Source organism: Eutrema salsugineum, unplaced genomic scaffold (assembly GCF_000478725.1).
Source record: "Eutrema salsugineum unplaced genomic scaffold, Eutsalg1_0 scaffold_5, whole genome shotgun sequence".
Lineage (NCBI taxonomy): Eukaryota > Viridiplantae > Streptophyta > Magnoliopsida > Brassicales > Brassicaceae > Eutrema > Eutrema salsugineum.
In genome coordinates this window covers 819,035-837,305 of record NW_006256612.1, presented here as the reverse complement: position 1 = coordinate 837,305, position 18,271 = coordinate 819,035, and the positions used below count along the sequence as shown (strand labels likewise).

At 36.9% G+C, this 18,271-nt stretch overlaps 2 protein-coding genes across 2 annotated transcripts; one reads left to right on the top strand and one right to left on the bottom strand.

Moving 5' to 3' along the window:
- Positions 1-6,576: 6,576 nt before the first annotated feature.
- On the bottom strand, positions 6,577-8,387 carry LOC18991649 (polyadenylate-binding protein 1). Its single transcript, XM_024151917.1, is given in 3 exon segments — positions 6,577-6,939; positions 7,038-7,882; positions 8,213-8,387. Coding segments are annotated over 2 exon segments (1,197 nt in total). The 5' UTR covers positions 7,872-7,882; positions 8,213-8,387.
- Positions 8,388-9,647: 1,260 nt separating this feature from the next.
- LOC18991648 (tRNA pseudouridine(38/39) synthase) lies at positions 9,648-13,350 on the top strand. The gene is made up of 15 exons (XM_006414965.2): positions 9,648-9,915; positions 10,097-10,156; positions 10,247-10,392; positions 10,476-10,521; positions 10,616-10,726; positions 10,987-11,068; positions 11,157-11,253; positions 11,398-11,458; positions 11,552-11,682; positions 12,043-12,160; positions 12,282-12,405; positions 12,498-12,605; positions 12,708-12,785; positions 12,883-12,940; positions 13,189-13,350. Exons 1-15 carry the CDS (start codon positions 9,817-9,819, stop codon positions 13,226-13,228), a joined length of 1,359 nt encoding a protein of 452 aa, XP_006415028.1. The 5' UTR covers positions 9,648-9,816; the 3' UTR covers positions 13,229-13,350.
- The last annotated feature ends 4,921 nt before the right edge of the window (positions 13,351-18,271 follow it).

Here is an 18,271-nt window from a genome sequence, read left to right as displayed (position 1 = left end):
AATTTGCCAGTCATTGAAATCATCGGAAACAAAAAAAAAAAGTTATTCGTCCTTTTTTACCAGATGTTCGTCAGATTTTTATCGAATCATAGCTGGAAACTTATCATTTATATAGACTAATTATTTATCAGATTTATGGATAATATTTTTAATTACGAATCAAAAAATATAAATTGTAAATAATCAATGGTTCTTAATTTATATTCTAGTTATACAAATCATAACTTAGTTATGCAGGTAATCAATTTTAAAATCTATTTTTTTTTTCTGGCGGAATCTTATTTAGTTTCCTACAAAATTATGTCGTAAAGTAAGAATGGTACGAAATTAGTAGTAAATTGGTAGGGAACTAGTTGTCCTTAAACGATAATGATTCTTTAACTGAGGCCTATAATATTACTCAAGATACAAATTTCGGTTTTTATCTATCTTTAATGGCATGTTTGGTCTTTGTATCAGTTTAAATCGTATAAAAGTCCTCTTTGGATTACTGGCAAAAGTTTCTAAAGTGTTAATGAGTCTCCTGTGAAACCTTTACGAGCTTCCATTATTCAGACGCAGACTATACCGCCATTTTCTTTAGGCCACAAATCAATGGCGTTAACAAAGCATCTTCCTAAGAAACCCTTTCGTCTTTTGAAAAAACTAAAAAAAAAACAAAACAAGAAACAAACTCGCTCGAAGAGAAGAAGAAGCTTCACCTAGGCCTTGTTGGATAAACTTCTAGTAGTTTCTAGTAGCTTATAGCCTAAGATATCTCATTAACAAGTAGGTTAAGAGATAAGAGGCAAAACCTTTAGGATTAGGAAATATTCTTCTATTAGGAAAAGGAAAACAGTGTTGTGTTTTACCTATATAAATAGCTTTGTTAAGTTGTGACAAAGATGAAGAGTTTTGGAGTTTAGGTTTTGAGTTATTTTCCTAAACATTAATAAAGAAAGTTTGTTATTCTTAAAGCTTAACTACTTTATTTGGTATCAGAGCTCAGCAAACAATATCAATCAAAACCCTAAGCAGATAACGAAGATCATTCGATACGAAAGGATGGGAGATATAGTTCCAGCGATTCAAACAAAGGAGACTATACCTTCCTCTATTCAATGTCCAATGCTCACAACCACAAACTACACCGTGTGGTCGATGCGGATGAGGGTCATGCTTCGCATACACAAAGTTTGGGATACAATCGAGCCTGGATCGGAGGACAACACGAAAAACGACATCGCAACAGGACTGATTTTTCAATCAGTTCCGGAGAATCTTATATTGCAAGTTGGCGGACAAGAAACTCCAAAGGCGTTATGGGAAGCTATTAAAACACGAAACTTGGGTGCAGATCGGGTAAGAGAGGCAAGGTTGCAAACTCTTATGTCCGAATTTGAGAGAATAAAGATGAAAGACGGTGATACGATTGATAACTTTGCGGGAAAGTTATCAGAGATAGCGTCTAAATCGGCAGCTCTCGGAGAAACAATTGAAGAATCACGGTTGGTAAAGAAATTCCTCAACAGTCTACCAAGGCAGAAATACATTCATATCATCGCTTCTTTAGAACAAGTTTTGGATCTAAAGACAACCGGATTTGAAGACATTATCGGCAGACTCAAAGCCTACGAGGAACGTATTTTCGATGAAGAAAATACCGACGAGACACATGGAAAGCTACTATATGCAAATTCCGAACAGAGTTCGCGTGGCAGAGGAGGATACAGAGGACGAGGACGAGGTCGATCAAACTCTCAGTCTCAAACAAGAGAAAAGAGAGACATGTCCAAAATTGTATGTTACCGATGTGACAAATTCGGGCACTTCGCCTCAAAGTGTCCAGACAGACTTCAAAAGGCACAAGAGACCAACATCGCCGAAACAGAGGAAACAGAGGAAGAATAAGCACTCTATATGCATGAAATCGTTTATCTGAACGAGGAAAACGTAATGCCTAAGAAATACGAGACTGGCACAAGCGAGAAAGGTGTATGGTACTTGGACAACGGAGCAAGTAACCATATGACAGGAGAGCGTTCTTTCTTCTCTGAGCTGAATGAAAGTGTCAAAGGAAGAGTAAGGTTTGGCGACGGCTCCTGTGTTAAGATTGAAGGGAAGGGATCGATACTATTTCAAGGCAAGACGGGTGAACAACAACTTGTGACAGACATATACTTCATCCCGGGCTTAAAGAGTAACATAATGAGTCTCGGACAAGCCACCGAGTATGGCTGTGATGTCAGGATGAGACATGACTATCTTACTCTCCACGATCCCAATGGACGACTTCTTGTGAATGTACTTCGAGCTCCAAACAGACTCTACAAAGTAAACCTTCAGATAGGAAACCCAATCTGCTTACACTCAAAACTCTAAGAAGAAACTTGGAAGTGGCACGCAAGACTCGGTCATATCAACTTTAAAGCCATAAAAGCAATGTCCGCACTCGAGATGGCAAGAGGATTACCGAAGTTAGAAGGTGTACAAGAAGTTTGCGAATCTTGTCTTGTGGGAAAACAAGCTCGGCAAGCATTCCCAAAAGCCACTCAGTACAGGGCTTCACAGGTCTTGGAACTACTCCACGCAGACCTATGCGGACCGATATCACCACCTACATGGGCGCAGAACAGATACATCTTTGTTATAGTAGACGACTATACAAGATATATGTGGAGCTTTCTGTTAAAAGAAAAGAGTGAGACCTTTGGAAAATTCAAAATCTTCAAAGAACAAGTGAAGAAAGAATTGAAAAAGGATATTATCACTCTGCGAACCAATAGAGGCGGTGAATTTACTTCCAAGGAGTTCCAAGATTTTTGTGAACAAACAGGGATCAGACGTCATCTGACAGCACCTTATACTCCTCAACATAATGGGGTTGTTGAGAGGAGAAATAGGACCTTGATGGAAATGACCAGAAGCATTCTAAAGGCCATGAAAGTTCCGAACTTTCTATGGGGAGAGGCGACAAGGCATTCAACATATCTAATTAATAGAACTCCCACAAGAGCACTGAAGAATCAGACACCATATGAATGCCTCAGAAACAGAAAACCAAGCTTGGAACACCTAAGAGTATTTGGGTGTCTCGCGTATGCTAAAGTGGAACCAGTTAACTTGAGAAAACTCGATGACCGATCTAGAGCCCTAGTTCACCTTGGAACAGAGACTGGATCCAAAGCTTATCGACTTCTTAACCCGGTTACCAGGAAGATTGTGGTCAGTCGTGACGTAATTTTTAAAGAAGAAACTTGCTGGAATTGGAAGGGAGCCGATAAAGACATCAGTTTCGAACCAGGAATGTTCCGTATGACTTGGGGTTCGATAACAGATAATGGACATGGACCATTCACGATCGATGACACTCAGAGAGATAACGAGACGGAGACACCAGCTCATAATCACGACGATGAGATTATCGAGCCAAACGAGGAAGAAATAGAACAGAGTCCTGATGAAGCTGAACAGAGTCCCGATACAGAGCAACCTCAACCGAGACGCTCCACTCGTACAAGAAAACAACCAGGTTATCTCGAAGATTTTGTAATGTTGGTTGAGAGAGAAAGCGAGATGCTCCTCTTATCAATTAACGGCGAACCAACAAGCTATCATGAAGCAAAAGATGTCGAAGAATGGACTAAAGCTTGCTTAGAAGAGATAAACTCGATTAACAAGAACAAGACATGGGAACTTGTGGAGAAACCCATAGGAGCAAAGGTTATTGGTCTTAAATGGATATTCAAGATAAAAAGGAACGCAGATGGATCAATTAACAAGTTTAAGGCTCGTCTCGTCGCCAAATGATACGTACAACAATCGGGAATTGACTTCGACGAAGTTTTTGCACCAGTAGCTCGCATTGAAACGATTCAGTTACTTCTAAGCTTAGCTGCATCAAAAGGATGGGAGATCCATCACCTGGATGTCAAAACGGCATTTTTGCATGGAGAGCTAAACGAAGAAGTTTTTGTGTCGCAACCTGAAGGATTTGAAAGGAAGGGAGAAGAACACAAAGTGTTTAAACTTTCAAAAGCATTGCATGGGTTACGTCAAGCTCCGCGAGCATGGAATACAAAGCTAGATCAAATCTTAAAGGGAATGAAGTTCAAAAGATGTTCAAGAGAAAGCTCCGTATACCGCAAGGAAGAAGAAGATGATCTTCTAGTTGTGGCCGTATACGTAGACGATCTATTTGTAACAGGAAACTCGGCGAAGCTCATTAGCAAGTTCAAAGCAGGAATGTCCTCTCAATTCGAAATGTCAGATCTTGGTAAACTTACATACTATCTTGGGATGGAAGTAAGTCAAACTCAAGATCAAATAGAAGTGAAACAAGAAGCATATGCTCGCAGAATCTTAAAAGAGGCAGGGTTAGAAGATTGCAACCCAACTCACATACCGATGGACTTCGGATTGGTATTGTCCAAAGGAGAGGATGAAGAAACAGAGATCGATGCCACCACATATCGAAGAAGAATTGGGTGTCTAAGATATCTCATTCACACCAGACCGGACCTCGCTTTTTCAGTCGGAGTTTTGAGCAGATTTATGCAAAGCCCCAAAGAATCTCACGGGAATGCACTAAAACAAGTTTTGAGATACCTTCAAGGAACCATAAGTCACGGTCTTATCTTTAAAAAAGGAGGAACTCAAAAGATTGTGGGCTATAGCGACAGCTCTCATAACGTTGACCCTGATGATGGAAGAAGCACTACAGGTCATGTCTTCTACTTTGGAGAAGCTCCCATTACTTGGTGTTCACAAAAGCAGGAAAGAGTGGCCTTATCTTCATGTGAAGCTGAATTCATGGCCGCAACTGAAGCCGCAAAACAAGCTATATGGTTACAGGACTTACTGAGTGAAATCACCGGAAAGAAGCATGAAAAAGTAGTGATTCGAATCGATAACAAATCAGCGATTGAGCTTACAAGGAATCCAGTCTTTCACGGTCGAAGCAAGCATATCCATAAGCGTTATTTGATTAATTCGGGAATCTGTTGAAGAAAACCAAATTATGGTCGAGCATGTACCAGGAGAAGAACAGTGTGCAGACATTCTCACTAAAGCACTTGCACGAATCAAGTTCAAACAGATGAGGACATTGATTGGAGTACAAGATTTGTCAGAAAACTACTTGAAGCTTAAAGGGGTGAATGTTGGATAAACTTCTAGTAGTTTCTAGTAGCTTATAGCCTAAGATATCTCATTAACAAGTAGGTTAAGAGATAAGAGGCAAAACCTTTAGGATTAGGAAATATTCTTCTATTAGGAAAAGGAAAACAGTGTTGTGTTTTACCTATATAAATAGCTTTGTTAAGTTGTGACAAAGATGAAGAGTTTTGGAGTTTAGGTTTTGAGTTATTTTCCTAAACATTAATAAAGAGAGTTTGTTATTCTTAAAGCTTAACTACTTTAGGCCTTGACTTAGACCACACGCTTGTACACTCGATATTAGTTTCAGAACTCTTTTAAATAGGAAAGTAGCTTACTGAAGAAGCTGATTCAATGGAAGATCTATGGAGGTTCGACAAAGGCCATTCCCAGCGGGTTCTTGATAAAGCTACGACCTCTGTCTGTGACTTTCTGCAAGAAGCCAACAAGCTTTTCTCCATGTACGATTTCACAATGGGTTGTAACCATTTACGCTCAGACAGTGCTGATTTTGATTGATCCGAACCAAGTATACTTTAGAGATCGAGTGATATCCAGAGAGGAAAGTCCTCTTTAAGAAGATACTTGACATTGTTGTTGCTGATAAGCGTATAATGGTCATTGTGGATGATACGAGTGAAGCTTGGACGCCTGATCACAATAGAAACTTGTTGCAGTCATCGAGTACATATACTTCAGGGACAAGTGCAATTTTAAATCTCAGGCTGAGGTAAAGAGAGACGAGAGTTGAAACAATGGATCATTCGTGAATGTTCTGGATTTCTTCACAAATGTTCACAAATTAAAGTCTTGTGTTCTTTTATAGTGAACATTCTGTAGAAGCACAATTTTAACATCTGAAATACTTATAAGGTGTTTTGGATCGATTAACCAAATACGGAAGTGGTTGGTGTTAAGATATAGGGAACAACTGGAACACTTACAAGAAGCCTACACGTACAACATCAAACTGGACTGTTTGTATTTACAGAGTCAAACCTCCCACAAACAGGCTGTGTGGTCTCACAAAGTATGGCTTTAGATAGTTGACAGTTTTAAGGAGAGGAACCATACAATTTCGGATTTTTTCTTGGGACTTGCATGGTTTTCCTTTTATGCAGAGACAGTTTATGTAGTTTTTCATCGCCTGAAAGTTTTGAAACCTATTTACACCGGTTGTTTATCTTCTTTTAAAACTAACAGGTTCTGAAATCAAATCTTGGTTATTTATAAATATTTGGTTCAGCCCAAATAAAAACCAATGAGTAATTTTGATATGGTAACTAAAACCCTATCATGACTTCCACGTAAAGTAAATCAAAATTAAAATGAAAAACAAAACACAAAAATCAATCCAAAATTTTCAGCTTCCAAATGTGAAATCCCTATAGTTAAGCTACTAAATTCTAGGGTAATAGGGCTCCTGAACTCCAGTTGTGGTTACTGTAGTGTCATCGACATCATAGGCTGCAAACAGTGGTGTAAGGTCACTGGAAGAGGAGGTGGATACAATGGTTGTGGCACCATGACGTTTGGGACATGCATTGCCGGGAAACCGTTTGGTAATCTTGATCCAAACATGACGTGCGGTTGGAAATGGTATCCTCGGAATGGAAGTTGTGGAGGTAACATTGTTGCCGGAGCGGTTGCTTGAGTGAAGATAGGATGTTGGTGAGGACTTGGTCTTAGAGAAACAACGTTATTAAACTGAGTTTGTGGATGAAGTCGACGTTCCTCTTTACGTTGGGCCAAAGAAACATATATAGGTTTTTGTCCTACCATCTTCCCATTCATTTCCAGCATCTGTTCAATAAAACAAAAACTTAATTAGTCTTAAATTCCTTGATCAGAAAGCTACCATACAAAAATAACTAAAATGCAAATTTGGTTTAAGAACTTACAGCTTTAGAAGCTTCCTCGCCTGTAGAGAACTCAACAAACCCAACATTTTTGCTCATACCATTCGAGTGGTTCATGACCTTGCAAGAAGTGATGGTACCAAACTCAGAGAATAAATCTTGAAGCTTTTTGTCGTTAACAGAATCCTCAAGATTCTTTACATAGAGATTCAAACCTTTAGGCCTTCTCACATCCCGTTTTATCTTCTCTAATTTGAAGCTAGCTTTCAAAACTTCAACTCTATTCTTTTTCTTCTGAGCCCTTCCAACGTACAACTCTTTTTCATGGACGGTTGTCCCATTCAGATTCTCTATAGCAGTAACCGCAGCCTCGGATTTTTTGAAATTCACAAAGCCAAATCTTCTAGACTTACCCTTTCCGTCTCTCATCACAACGGCACTAGTAATCTCCCCAAATTCTCCGAAAATCGTCTTCAAATCAGCATCAGTCACAGTCTGAGCCAAATTTTTAACATAAATATTCGTGAATACTGGAGACTCATCCCATAGACGACGTCAGAATGGACAGACGTGAAGATATTGTTGACGGACACACACGCCATGGAGTTCATTAATGGCACGTCTATGTGCAGCTTCCGAGTAGAATTGGACGAATCCGTGTCCCTTGGAAACTCCAGAAGCGTCACGAGCGACTTTGCAAGAGAGAATTATTCCAAATGAAGAGAACAAGTGGGCAAGTTGCTTGTTGTCTATAGACTTGTCCATATTCTTGACGAACACGTTACCCTTGCCGCTCTTCCTCATGCTAGGATCACGTTTCGAGATCATTATCCTCATCGGTTTTCCTTTAATCTCCACGAAATTAAGCTCCTTCATTGCCTTCTCCGCTGTTTTTGAACGCAAAGTAAACCAGTTAAAACCAAATCACACACAGGCAAACTAATTCATTGATTTCAACACAAAATTACCAAGTTATTATTACATTAATATATATATATATATATGCCATATAATAAGGATAGTACAACAAGAGAATTTAACACACTTTATTATCCCAAGAGAAAATAAAACCCTTTTTCATTTGTGTGAAAAGAAAACCCTAAAAATTGAAACTATACAAGTGATCAAACTTAAACTGCTAAACCCTAAAAATCAACCAAATTTTATCACGTAGAAACTTGGATTAAAATATAATAATGGATGGAATTGTGACTTACCATGAGAATGATGGTTGAAATTGACATACGCATAGCCAAGAGACGAACCGGTGTTTCGGTCACGACAGATTCTAATTGAAGAAACCTCACCGACTGCATCGAATTTGTTGTATAGATCACTCTCTTCAACGCTCGAATCAAGATCTCCAACGTATAACGAAAACTTCCCAAATTCGTTTTTCAAGATCATATCGCTAAGCCTAACTTCAACAGAAGTTCCCATGGTTAAAAACTCAAACTAAAAAGATCATAGAAGAAGGATGTGTTCAACGATCATGAGTGATCAAAGATAATTTTTTTCCAAAGGGTTACGGTCATGTATTTATATAAAAGTCAGTTTCTTTTTTTTTTTGGGGTGGTGCGCGCAAAAGTCACTTCTTTTCTTTTTTTTTTTTTTTTTTTATCTCAACATAAATTAACTTCATTGTTATTCGTTAAAAATTAATCAAATATGAATTATTTAATTCAGAAGATTTTATCAAACGTACACTGAATCAATATCTCATTGGAAAAAATATCGACTAAATCAAATTAACTGTTGACAAAAAAGAAAACAAATTAACATTAACAAACAAATCCAACTTTGTTGTTAGATCTCGGCCATAGATCCGCTTATTTATCGTGGATAATATTTAAATCCAACATTTTTTTCTTTGTTTTTGGTTTGCCAATTTACTTGATATATGTTTGGTTTTTGCTTCTTTTTCTGCTCTCCCTAAAAATTGGTTTTTATTAGGCATGGGAATTCGGTTAACCAAACCGAACCAGCCCATTTTACTGTTTTTCAGTTCTTAAAATTTTTATCAATAGTAGTTTGGTTTGATCGGTTAGTTTGAATAATTTAAAATTTACCAAAAACTAACTTGAAATTTTAGAGTTTTGTGTTGAAATTCCATTGAAATCAGGTAGTTTTCGTTTCGGTTATATTATTTGGTTCTGTTTTTATTATTTTCATAAAGTTGGAAAAAAAAATCGATTTGAAATTTTTTTTCAAAAAAACAAAAACAAAAAAACTGCCGAACCAAACTGATAACCGATTCAGAGGGTATTGGATCTCGAAATTTTACTGATTTTGCAAGAATTAAGGTTTCTATTAAATTCTGTGTTATTCAATGAGTTATTTCATCGATTCTTATATTGAATTCTCTTAGATTCTCCTACTATGTCTTATATTGAATTCTCTTAGATTCAATTAAATTCCAAGATCCAATACCCCTTTCAGTTCTTTAAATCTGCTGATCGGTTCGAACCTAAAACCGGTAACCAAAAAAGTCGGTTCGGGTCAGCTCACTCTGCTCGGTTTGATAGTAAAAATAATAATAATCTTTTTTTTTTGTCGCTAATAATAATCTATTTATTGGTAATCCTTAGAAGTAAAAGGGCTTTAAGAGAAAAACAAATAACTATAGTGACTAATGTGTGAATAGAGAGAAATATATGTATAATCTTTGACCCATCCGAAAACACGAAACCGTTTCTCCTTCGACGCCGCCGTTTCGTCGCCGTCGTTGGACTCTTTTCCAACCGGCGTCCAGAATCTCTGACGAATTCGAAGATTCGTCGCCGTCATACCAGTAACCGTCTTAATCTCCGCCGCTGATAAAATGACTATGTCCGGCGGAAAAGTCGATCCCGGCGGCGATGGCCGAGACTCAGGATCCGCTAAAGTAACCGAACTAGAGTCTCTCCGTCATCGCGTGAAGGTAGATTCTCTCATCTGCTTCGAACTATCGTCTCTATGTTTATAAGCATTTTGTTAGTCGAACGATTCAAATACACAAGTGCTTGAAATTAGATTTGAAATCGTTTTCAATCATCGGTTGATTCTCATTTAGAAGTTTCAGTTCACCACACATTTGATTGATTTATTCTATAACTCACCAGGAGTTAGAGGCGGAAAATGCTAAATTGTTATCCTTGATTTCGAGCTGCCAATGCCAACAGGTGAACTATGTTCTCACCCTTGATTTGACTTGACATTGTTTTTGTTTGAAATTGCTACGAATCTCCATGTGTTTGGTGTTTTTTTTGTAGATGGAAGTGAAGCATGATGTGTCTGTCTTAGATCCTGGAAGCTTAGTTAGGAGAAGCAGAAAAGCTAGAAAAAGAGCTGATAGCATACCGAGTCATCTTGTCTCAAAGAGATATATCGCTCTAAAAATCATGTATTTTGGTAAGAGGTATGTTTTTAGGTTACTTCTCTTCTTCATGCTCTGTCATGTTTTGCTAATCGTATAAATGAATAACTTTTTGGTTGTTATAGATTTTATGGCTTTTCTGCTGAAGCACAAATGGAACCAAGTGTTGAGGTGTGGTTGTGTTCACTTTGTCTCTTTTTTGTTTGTGTGTACTGATGACTTATTTGTGTTTATGACATGTGTATTTGTGTACTTTCTGCTTCAGTCAGAAATTTTTAAAGCACTTGAGAGGACACGTCTTTTAGTTGGTGACAAGAAGGAGTCTAATTACTCGAGATGCGGGAGAACAGATAAAGGTGTTTCGTCCACAGGGCAGGTGGGTTGCATTATACGCCTTATAGTTTCTTTTGATTTCACTTGGAAATCCTTGTAGATCACTGGTTATCTGTAGCGAAAGATCTTGTGTGTTAATGGTATACATAGGTAGAATCATCTAATATCACCAATTCAAAAATCAATTTCCTATCATACTGGTGTTCTACTTCTTCCAAAAAATTCTATTAGGTGCATTCCCTAATGTCTATAAGATAGTCCCGTGGAACCAAAGCTCATATTCGTATTTGATTGTTGATGCAGGTGATTGCTTTGTTTTTGAGGTCCAGGCTAAAGACACCTTCCGGAGACTCTGAAGCTCATGTTGATGCGAAAGTTAATGAGAGTAAGTTTACTCTGAGAATGTAACTCAATGTAGTGGGTTTTTCCCCCTTTAATGGTGTTTCTGTAATTCTCTGCGCTCTCTTGTTTAGGAGGAGAGTATGACTATGTACGAGTGCTGAATCGTGCTCTCCCTGATGACATTCGAGTTTTGGGGTGGTCTCCCGCTCCTATTGACTTTCATGCAAGGTGTGCGCATTGCCTTTTGTTATTTGGTTCCATTCGTGTATGCGCTATTCTGCGCTTAAGACTACAGAGTATTCTGTGAGCTATTATTGGATCTGCATGCTTATCTTTTCTATTCTTTTCTTTTTTGTGTTTCCCTGGGTACAGGTTCAGTTGTTCGGCTAGAGAATATAAATATTTTTTTTGGAGACAGAACCTAAATCTTTCGGTGCGGTTATCCTCTACACTTGTTTGTAAAGTCAAAGCACTTCAAAATTGAAACAATCTAGATGCTTATATTATTGATCGTATTTTCCTCTAGGCCATGGACATTGCTGGTAAGAAGTTCATTGGGGAGCATGATTTCAGGAACTTCTGCAAGATGGACGTGGCAAATGTGCATTGCTATACACGACGTGTTACTTTCTTTGAAGTCTCTCCTTGTCAAAATAGGTCAGCTATGGAAATAAGCACATTTAAGCAAATTTACTGTTTCCCCTGCTTATGACTGCTGACTACATTTGTGATCTAGGATGGAATATCGCTTTAGACCACAGGATTTTCAGGAACTAGACGTTTATAATGCTGGACCATATTAGGATATACCATTAAAATTATAAGGTTACATGACTATTGGAATTGGAGGAATTTTAGGGTAGAGAAAATCATGTTCTAGAAATCACAAGAACAACATAAGTTTTACATCCTCTTGAGCACAATGGCACTCATTTTTAAACTCGCACCAGTCTTTCTGATCATTTACTTTAATTTTTTGTTCCTAAAACTTGTGATGTACTTTTTGTTCTTTTAAAGTCACGAGGGTGCTCAACTTTGCACATTTACAATGAGAGGCAGTGCATTCCTTTGGCACCAGGTCCGCGCCATGGTCGCCGTGCTATTCATGATTGGGCAGGGAGTTGAATCGGTTGATGTAAGTTCTTAAGCGCCTTCAGTTTTTTCCAACTTCTCTTTTCCAGCTCAATCTAATCCTTACCGGTTTAGATTTTCTTCATATGTTGATTCTGCAATGAACCTGGATGTTACTGACGCAGGTGATAGATACAATGTTGGACACGACAAAAATACCAAGAAAACCTCAATACCTTTTGGCCTCGGAGATCCCCTTAGTCCTCCGTACATGCGAATTCGAAAATGTTGACTTCATTTGTTCTTCAGGTAATTAAGCGGTTGCTCGTGATATCTTACTACTGATTTGCAGATCCAGAAGTTAATATTACTATTAAACATCTCTTTTTCATGTCCAAAAGGCGCTGCAGAGTCATTACGGACTCATTTCAAGAATGAGTCACTTAGGTACCAATTAGAGTCTGTGATTTTCCAGGAGGCTCTCCGAAACTGCTTACCCGTAGGCAATGGTACGGTATCGGTTTCTTCTCTACCTTAACTAGTAGCATGAGTTCCATGAAGGAGCTGAAAAAGTTAAATACTTTTTTTTTGTTAATTTTCTAATACAACAGAGAAAAGTTCTTGTAATGGCGTAGAAAAGAAGAAGAAAGGAGCAGTACACGTTCCTCTGTTATCTCGACCAACTGAGCGTAAGTCTCTCTATATGTCTCACTGCAACATGTGTACACATGGTAAAGCTCGTATACGGTCCATCTCAGTTTTCTTTTTGGTTTTATTTTTCTACAGCTTCGTATGAAGAACGATCTGCGAAATTGAAATCCAGACAACAAGAAACATGTCATGTGTAAGTGTAAGAGGTATCTCGGGGACCGACTATCAAAGAACAGAGAGGCTTCTTAGTTTCTGTTTGTTGTAGCATTTGTGTTAGGATACGACCGACTATCAAAGAACAGAGAAGCCTTATTTTGCTACATTGCTTTTGCAGAAGAATGTTAAAACCTTTGATTTTTTGAAGATATGGATTACTTGTAAATGTGTGCATATTCCAAAATCACTGCGGATTTTTGATTGATTACCTTCTTCTACTTACAGATTACTGAGAAAACATGTTAAGGGAATACTGATGAGGTGAAGCAGAGGTGGTGGAAAGATTTACTACTTTTATGATGTACTTTTTCGCTCACTTAAAGATATTTAGTTTATTCACACATCAATTTTTGCTTTAACCGTTGAGAAATAAAATACAGAAAATTGCTTTTACCAATTCTTATAAAGCTTATACTTATTAAGTGATTTGATTTACTGCTTGCTAGTTGCTGCACAACTTTGTTTAGTTCCTTGGCTCTCAAGTTAATGTCGTAGTTAAGAGTACCAAAGTATACAAATACAATAGGATTCCTGACTCAAATTTATCTATTCAATCTTGTTTGTAGTGCAAGATCTAAATCAACAGCCACAAAAGACAAAACCAATCTCGGATCTAATTTACCATGTTGTCATTTGACCTAAACAAAAATCTAAAAGAAAAATACCAAACCGTAATCTTGTCAAATCCGGTCCTAGGCATGTTTGGAAGGATTAAAGATTTGACCAACGAACAAAACTGTTGCAGTCTTGTCTTCTCTAATCATAAAAAGAAATGGATGATCAGCCACAAAAAACTCGAAGATATTAATATCGTCGGCCCTAAACGCGTGGATCTGAATGTTGTCGGCCCATATTAACTATTTTTCGTAACCTAAACGAAACTCTAGCAATATAAACCCTAAGTTTGAACACCTATATAAATACGTCTCCTATGTTCATTCTTCCATATCGTTTTAGAAAAACCTTAGGTTAAACTTACTCATATGCAATAGTTTCTTCGTTTTCTTTGTGTGTTTACGCCGTTTTGATTCCTGCTTTTAGTTTGCTTGCTTTTTTTCTTTTGCTTTATTTTGATGTTGTTGTTGCTTCTCTATTGTAGGCTGATCTTTCGAGAAGGATACTGAAGTTGTGAATGCAGGCTGATCTTTCGAGAAGGATATTTAAGTGCAATCTTATTCTTCCTTTTCATTCAGCTTATCGGTCTTGTGTAACTTTCTCATATGCAATATTTTCTTTGTTTTCTTTGTGGTCTACGCCGTTTTGATTCATGCTTTTACTATGCTTGCGTTTTTTTTTTTGATGTTGTTGTTGCTTTTCTATTATAGGCTGTTCTTCTGAAAAAGATACTGAAGTTGTGAACGCATTCTTCCTTTTCATTCCGCTTATCGGTTTCGTGCAAGTGTCTTTAGCCGCACTTTTTAGGTTAGTTCGTTTAACCTTTTGATTTCAATTTCAAAGGTCTTGATTTAACCTAAACTTATGTTGAAATCGGACATGTGCAATATTTTTTTTGTTTTCTTCGTAGTTTACGCCGCTTTGATACTTACTTTTTCTATTTTTACTTATCGTTTTTGGTTTGATGTTGTGTTTTTTCTATTGTAGGTTGATCTGCTGAAAAGGATATTGAAGTTGTGTACTTTTTTCCATTATGGTTCATTCCTAATTGAGTAGTTTTGCACCTTTCTCTTCGTGATTTATTTTTAGTTTTTATGTTCACTTAGTGATTGATGGAAGGTTTATTCATGGTTATGCTCTTATATGATGTTTTCTCTGTTTTTTGACAGATTTAAACGCCTATTCACTTCTGATAAGGTATGTGCTTTGTTTGAAACAGGTTTGTGCTTTTGTCTGTTTTGATTCCGTTTTGGTTGTCTCTTTGGTGATTTTTTTGATGGTTTTTCATTTAATTCTCATCTTTCTTATCTTGATTTTTTTATAGGTTTTAGGTGTTCGTGTCCTGTTTCGGAGAGGGTTGCTTTAGTGTTCTTAAATAGTGGCAAGAGGTAGAGATTTTCATGGTTATATTTTTTTGTTACACTATGATTTTGTTCGTTTGTTGCCCTGATATTGGTTGTTTAGCTATTATCAGGGTTATATGTCATTGCCTCTCTTTTATAAGTTTTAGTATTTTGTGTTTGCTGCAGCAATATATAACTCAAATCAAGACATTTGTGTTTGTATCGTTCTTATTTTATCTGAATTATGATTTTTGGATCATGTGGTATTGTTTATCATCTTTCCCTTTTGTCATCATTGTCTGTGACACTGTTCTGTTTTGCATCTTTTTCTCTGACAGATCTCTTGGCACTCTCGGGGATTCTGGTGCTGCGGTAATATCTCATGTGATTTTTGCTATGCGTTGCATCTTCTTGACCCACTGTCTGAAGAGCTCTAATACTATCTTCCACCGCAAGTTTCTCGGTTTCTTTTATATTATGTTGTTCCTTGAGCTGTTTTTGAGTTCTCTTCCATGTACTTGCTAATAACTTTCTTCTTTTCTTCCATCGCAAATTTCTCAATTTCTTTTCTCTTATGTTGTTGCTGAATTGTTTTTGAATTCTCTTATGTGTCCTCGCGAAGAACTTTCTTCTTTTCTTCTACCACAAGTTTCTCGATAATTTTTCTCTTTTATATGTTGTTCCTGAGCTGCTTTTGAATTCTCTTTCATGTCCTTACGAAGGACTTTTTTTCTTTTCCTATTGCAAGTTTCTCGATTTCTTTTCTCTTCCTGAGCTGTTTTTGAATTCCTTTCTATCACTGCAACTTTATCTACCTCAGTATTTTTCCTTTGTGTCTTAGCTTCTTCTGCTTCTTTTCGTTCTAAACGAGCAGCCATAGGTTTTTCTATTACCGGATTGATATTCTCGCCAGCTTCTTTTTCAATGCCTATTGATATTTTATTTTTCATCCCCACCTTTTGCTCCTCTGCCCTCAGAGACTCAGGTATCTTTAGAGGAGAACCAGATTGATTACTTTGTTTCGCCAGCTGATCTGGCGTGACAGCACTTCGTGAAGGAAACTGAGACGCAGACGAAGAAGCTGTAATGGCTGCAACATTTCTTTTAGGCTTGGTTTCTAACGACGTGGTTGGCTGCAGGACGAAAAGGAGGGCGTGAAGGAGAAGTAAGTGGTGGTGATGGCGAAGAAGTCTCTCAAGAGAGACGAGAAGGGGAGCCGTAGGAGAAGAAAGGAATGTTAAAACGGAAAAGAGGCATGATGATATGGGAAAGGGATGTCAAAATGGATAAATGGTAAAGAGTAAAGTTTGTGTGTGTTTGTATATATATATGTGTTGTTTTGGTGTGTAAAGAGGAAATATAACTTTTCAGGCAGGGAAAGAAAAGTATTCATTTTCTCCAGTGAAGTTTATCTTTCGAATCTCTTTTCAGTTAATACTTTTGCTCCTTAGCTTAACAGAAAGCTTGACGAAAAGCAAAGAACAACGTGAAAACTTGAAAAGTGAACCCAAGTTTGAATTTTTTTTTTCTTTTCAAAAGAGAGTCTTCTTGAAGCAGTTGTTTAAGAGATTAAACATGCTATTGCAGAAAACAAATTATAGTTTAATGCAGAAGAAATATTAACATAGTAAAGTTTTTCATAACTGTTCAAAATTTATCGTTCAAGTGAAAAATCAATTCTGTAATTGCTAATCAGTGTATCATACCAAGGAGACTTAGTTCCCAAGGCAAATGAGAATAGCCAAAACTTTCACTTTCCTTCCTGGTTGCTAGAGATTTTTGCAGCAGATACTATTACAATGTGTGAATGATTAAACATATGTCCTTCCTTCTTTGGCTAATCTATTATATGATATCAATGTATTGTATAAGTTTTCTATAAAAAGTATTTTAATTTGCATGATGATATTTTTTAAAATGTGTTTATAGTTACTTGGACTCACAAAACTTGATAGACCAGTGTTCGAGATTTAAAGATGTGGTAATTTTTGGCATCGTGAAAGTCTAAAGTTGCATAACAATAGAAAATTTTTGTTGGAAAACACAAAAACACTATATGGTTTGTACCATTGGGATTTTACCTTAATATATCAACTTTTAAAAGCTATGTACCAATATGTTGGAGCCATTTTAAATAAAAGAAAATAAGGAACGTTAGCCTAAACATTTCTATAACAAAGATGTAATCAAGTCCAAAGGTAGTATAGGATAATAATGAGGTCACAAAAACTCCCTTAATCTTCAAGAGAGTGTTATGATTATTGTGGCCGTATTTTTCTAAATCTTTTCTGCTTATTGAATGCTTATCTACATAACTGGATTTCCATATTTTAGAAACATGCACTCTCCCATGGTGTAATTAAGTTTTGTATGCGAGTACGATATCCAATTAACAGGGAACAAGTACAAGCATGCATATTTTAGACGCGAGTACGATTTCCGACATTGATCGGCCATTAAACATCAAAAGTGAGGATTCACTACCACTATTATTTTGATTTCTCACATAATGTTTTTATTTGTATGTATTATGTCTTTTACTTAAAAGCTTCTTAGGGACCAAGATACCATGAGCCATGGTCATTAGGTGATCTAATTGATTTTAAATATCTTTCCGTTAAATCTTCCTCTTAATCAAACATTGGTTTTTATACCTTTAATACTGGTTATTATTCTGCAGCTTAGGCATGATGATAGTTTTTTTTTAAAAAATTAGTAATGATTTCAGAGATTTTGTTCGTATCTTGGAAATTTTTGACTATGTATCTTTGTTATTCTTATTTTTTTTTTTTATGGGTTTTTGATAGGTCTGCTTTAAGGAGGTGTAGTATAAATGTTGAGCTTCCTTCTGGATGCTTATTATATAAATCTCTATATGTTGGATTTATCACCAAATGTTGATGAACTGTAAGTTAAGTTTAATTAATCACTGCGTGTTTTGGATAATTATTGGAAATTTTTGTTCTTGGAATTCTTCTCTATCTTTATCTTTGGTCTCTTTGTTACACAGATAGGTCGATCGGGTTCTGTTTGTTTTGACTTGATAAATCAGAATTGAAGTCCTATAAATCGATCTCTCTGTTTATTTCATGTTTAATACACAAAACATGTTCCGTTTGAGAGAGAGTTATAATGTGCAAATTATTGGCTTAGCCATTGTGTATTTAGCTTCAGATTTTTCTTGAGAAAAAGCTGAACGATGATGAAGAGTATGTGAAACCTGCAATGTAGACGCATGTGTGGAACAAGCAAGAGGTCTATATATGTAGGTGCAATCAATGGTCCTCTTGTGGATAACAGTATCTTGATAAGTGGTTGCCAACTGATCAAACTTCTGCAGACGTGAGTTC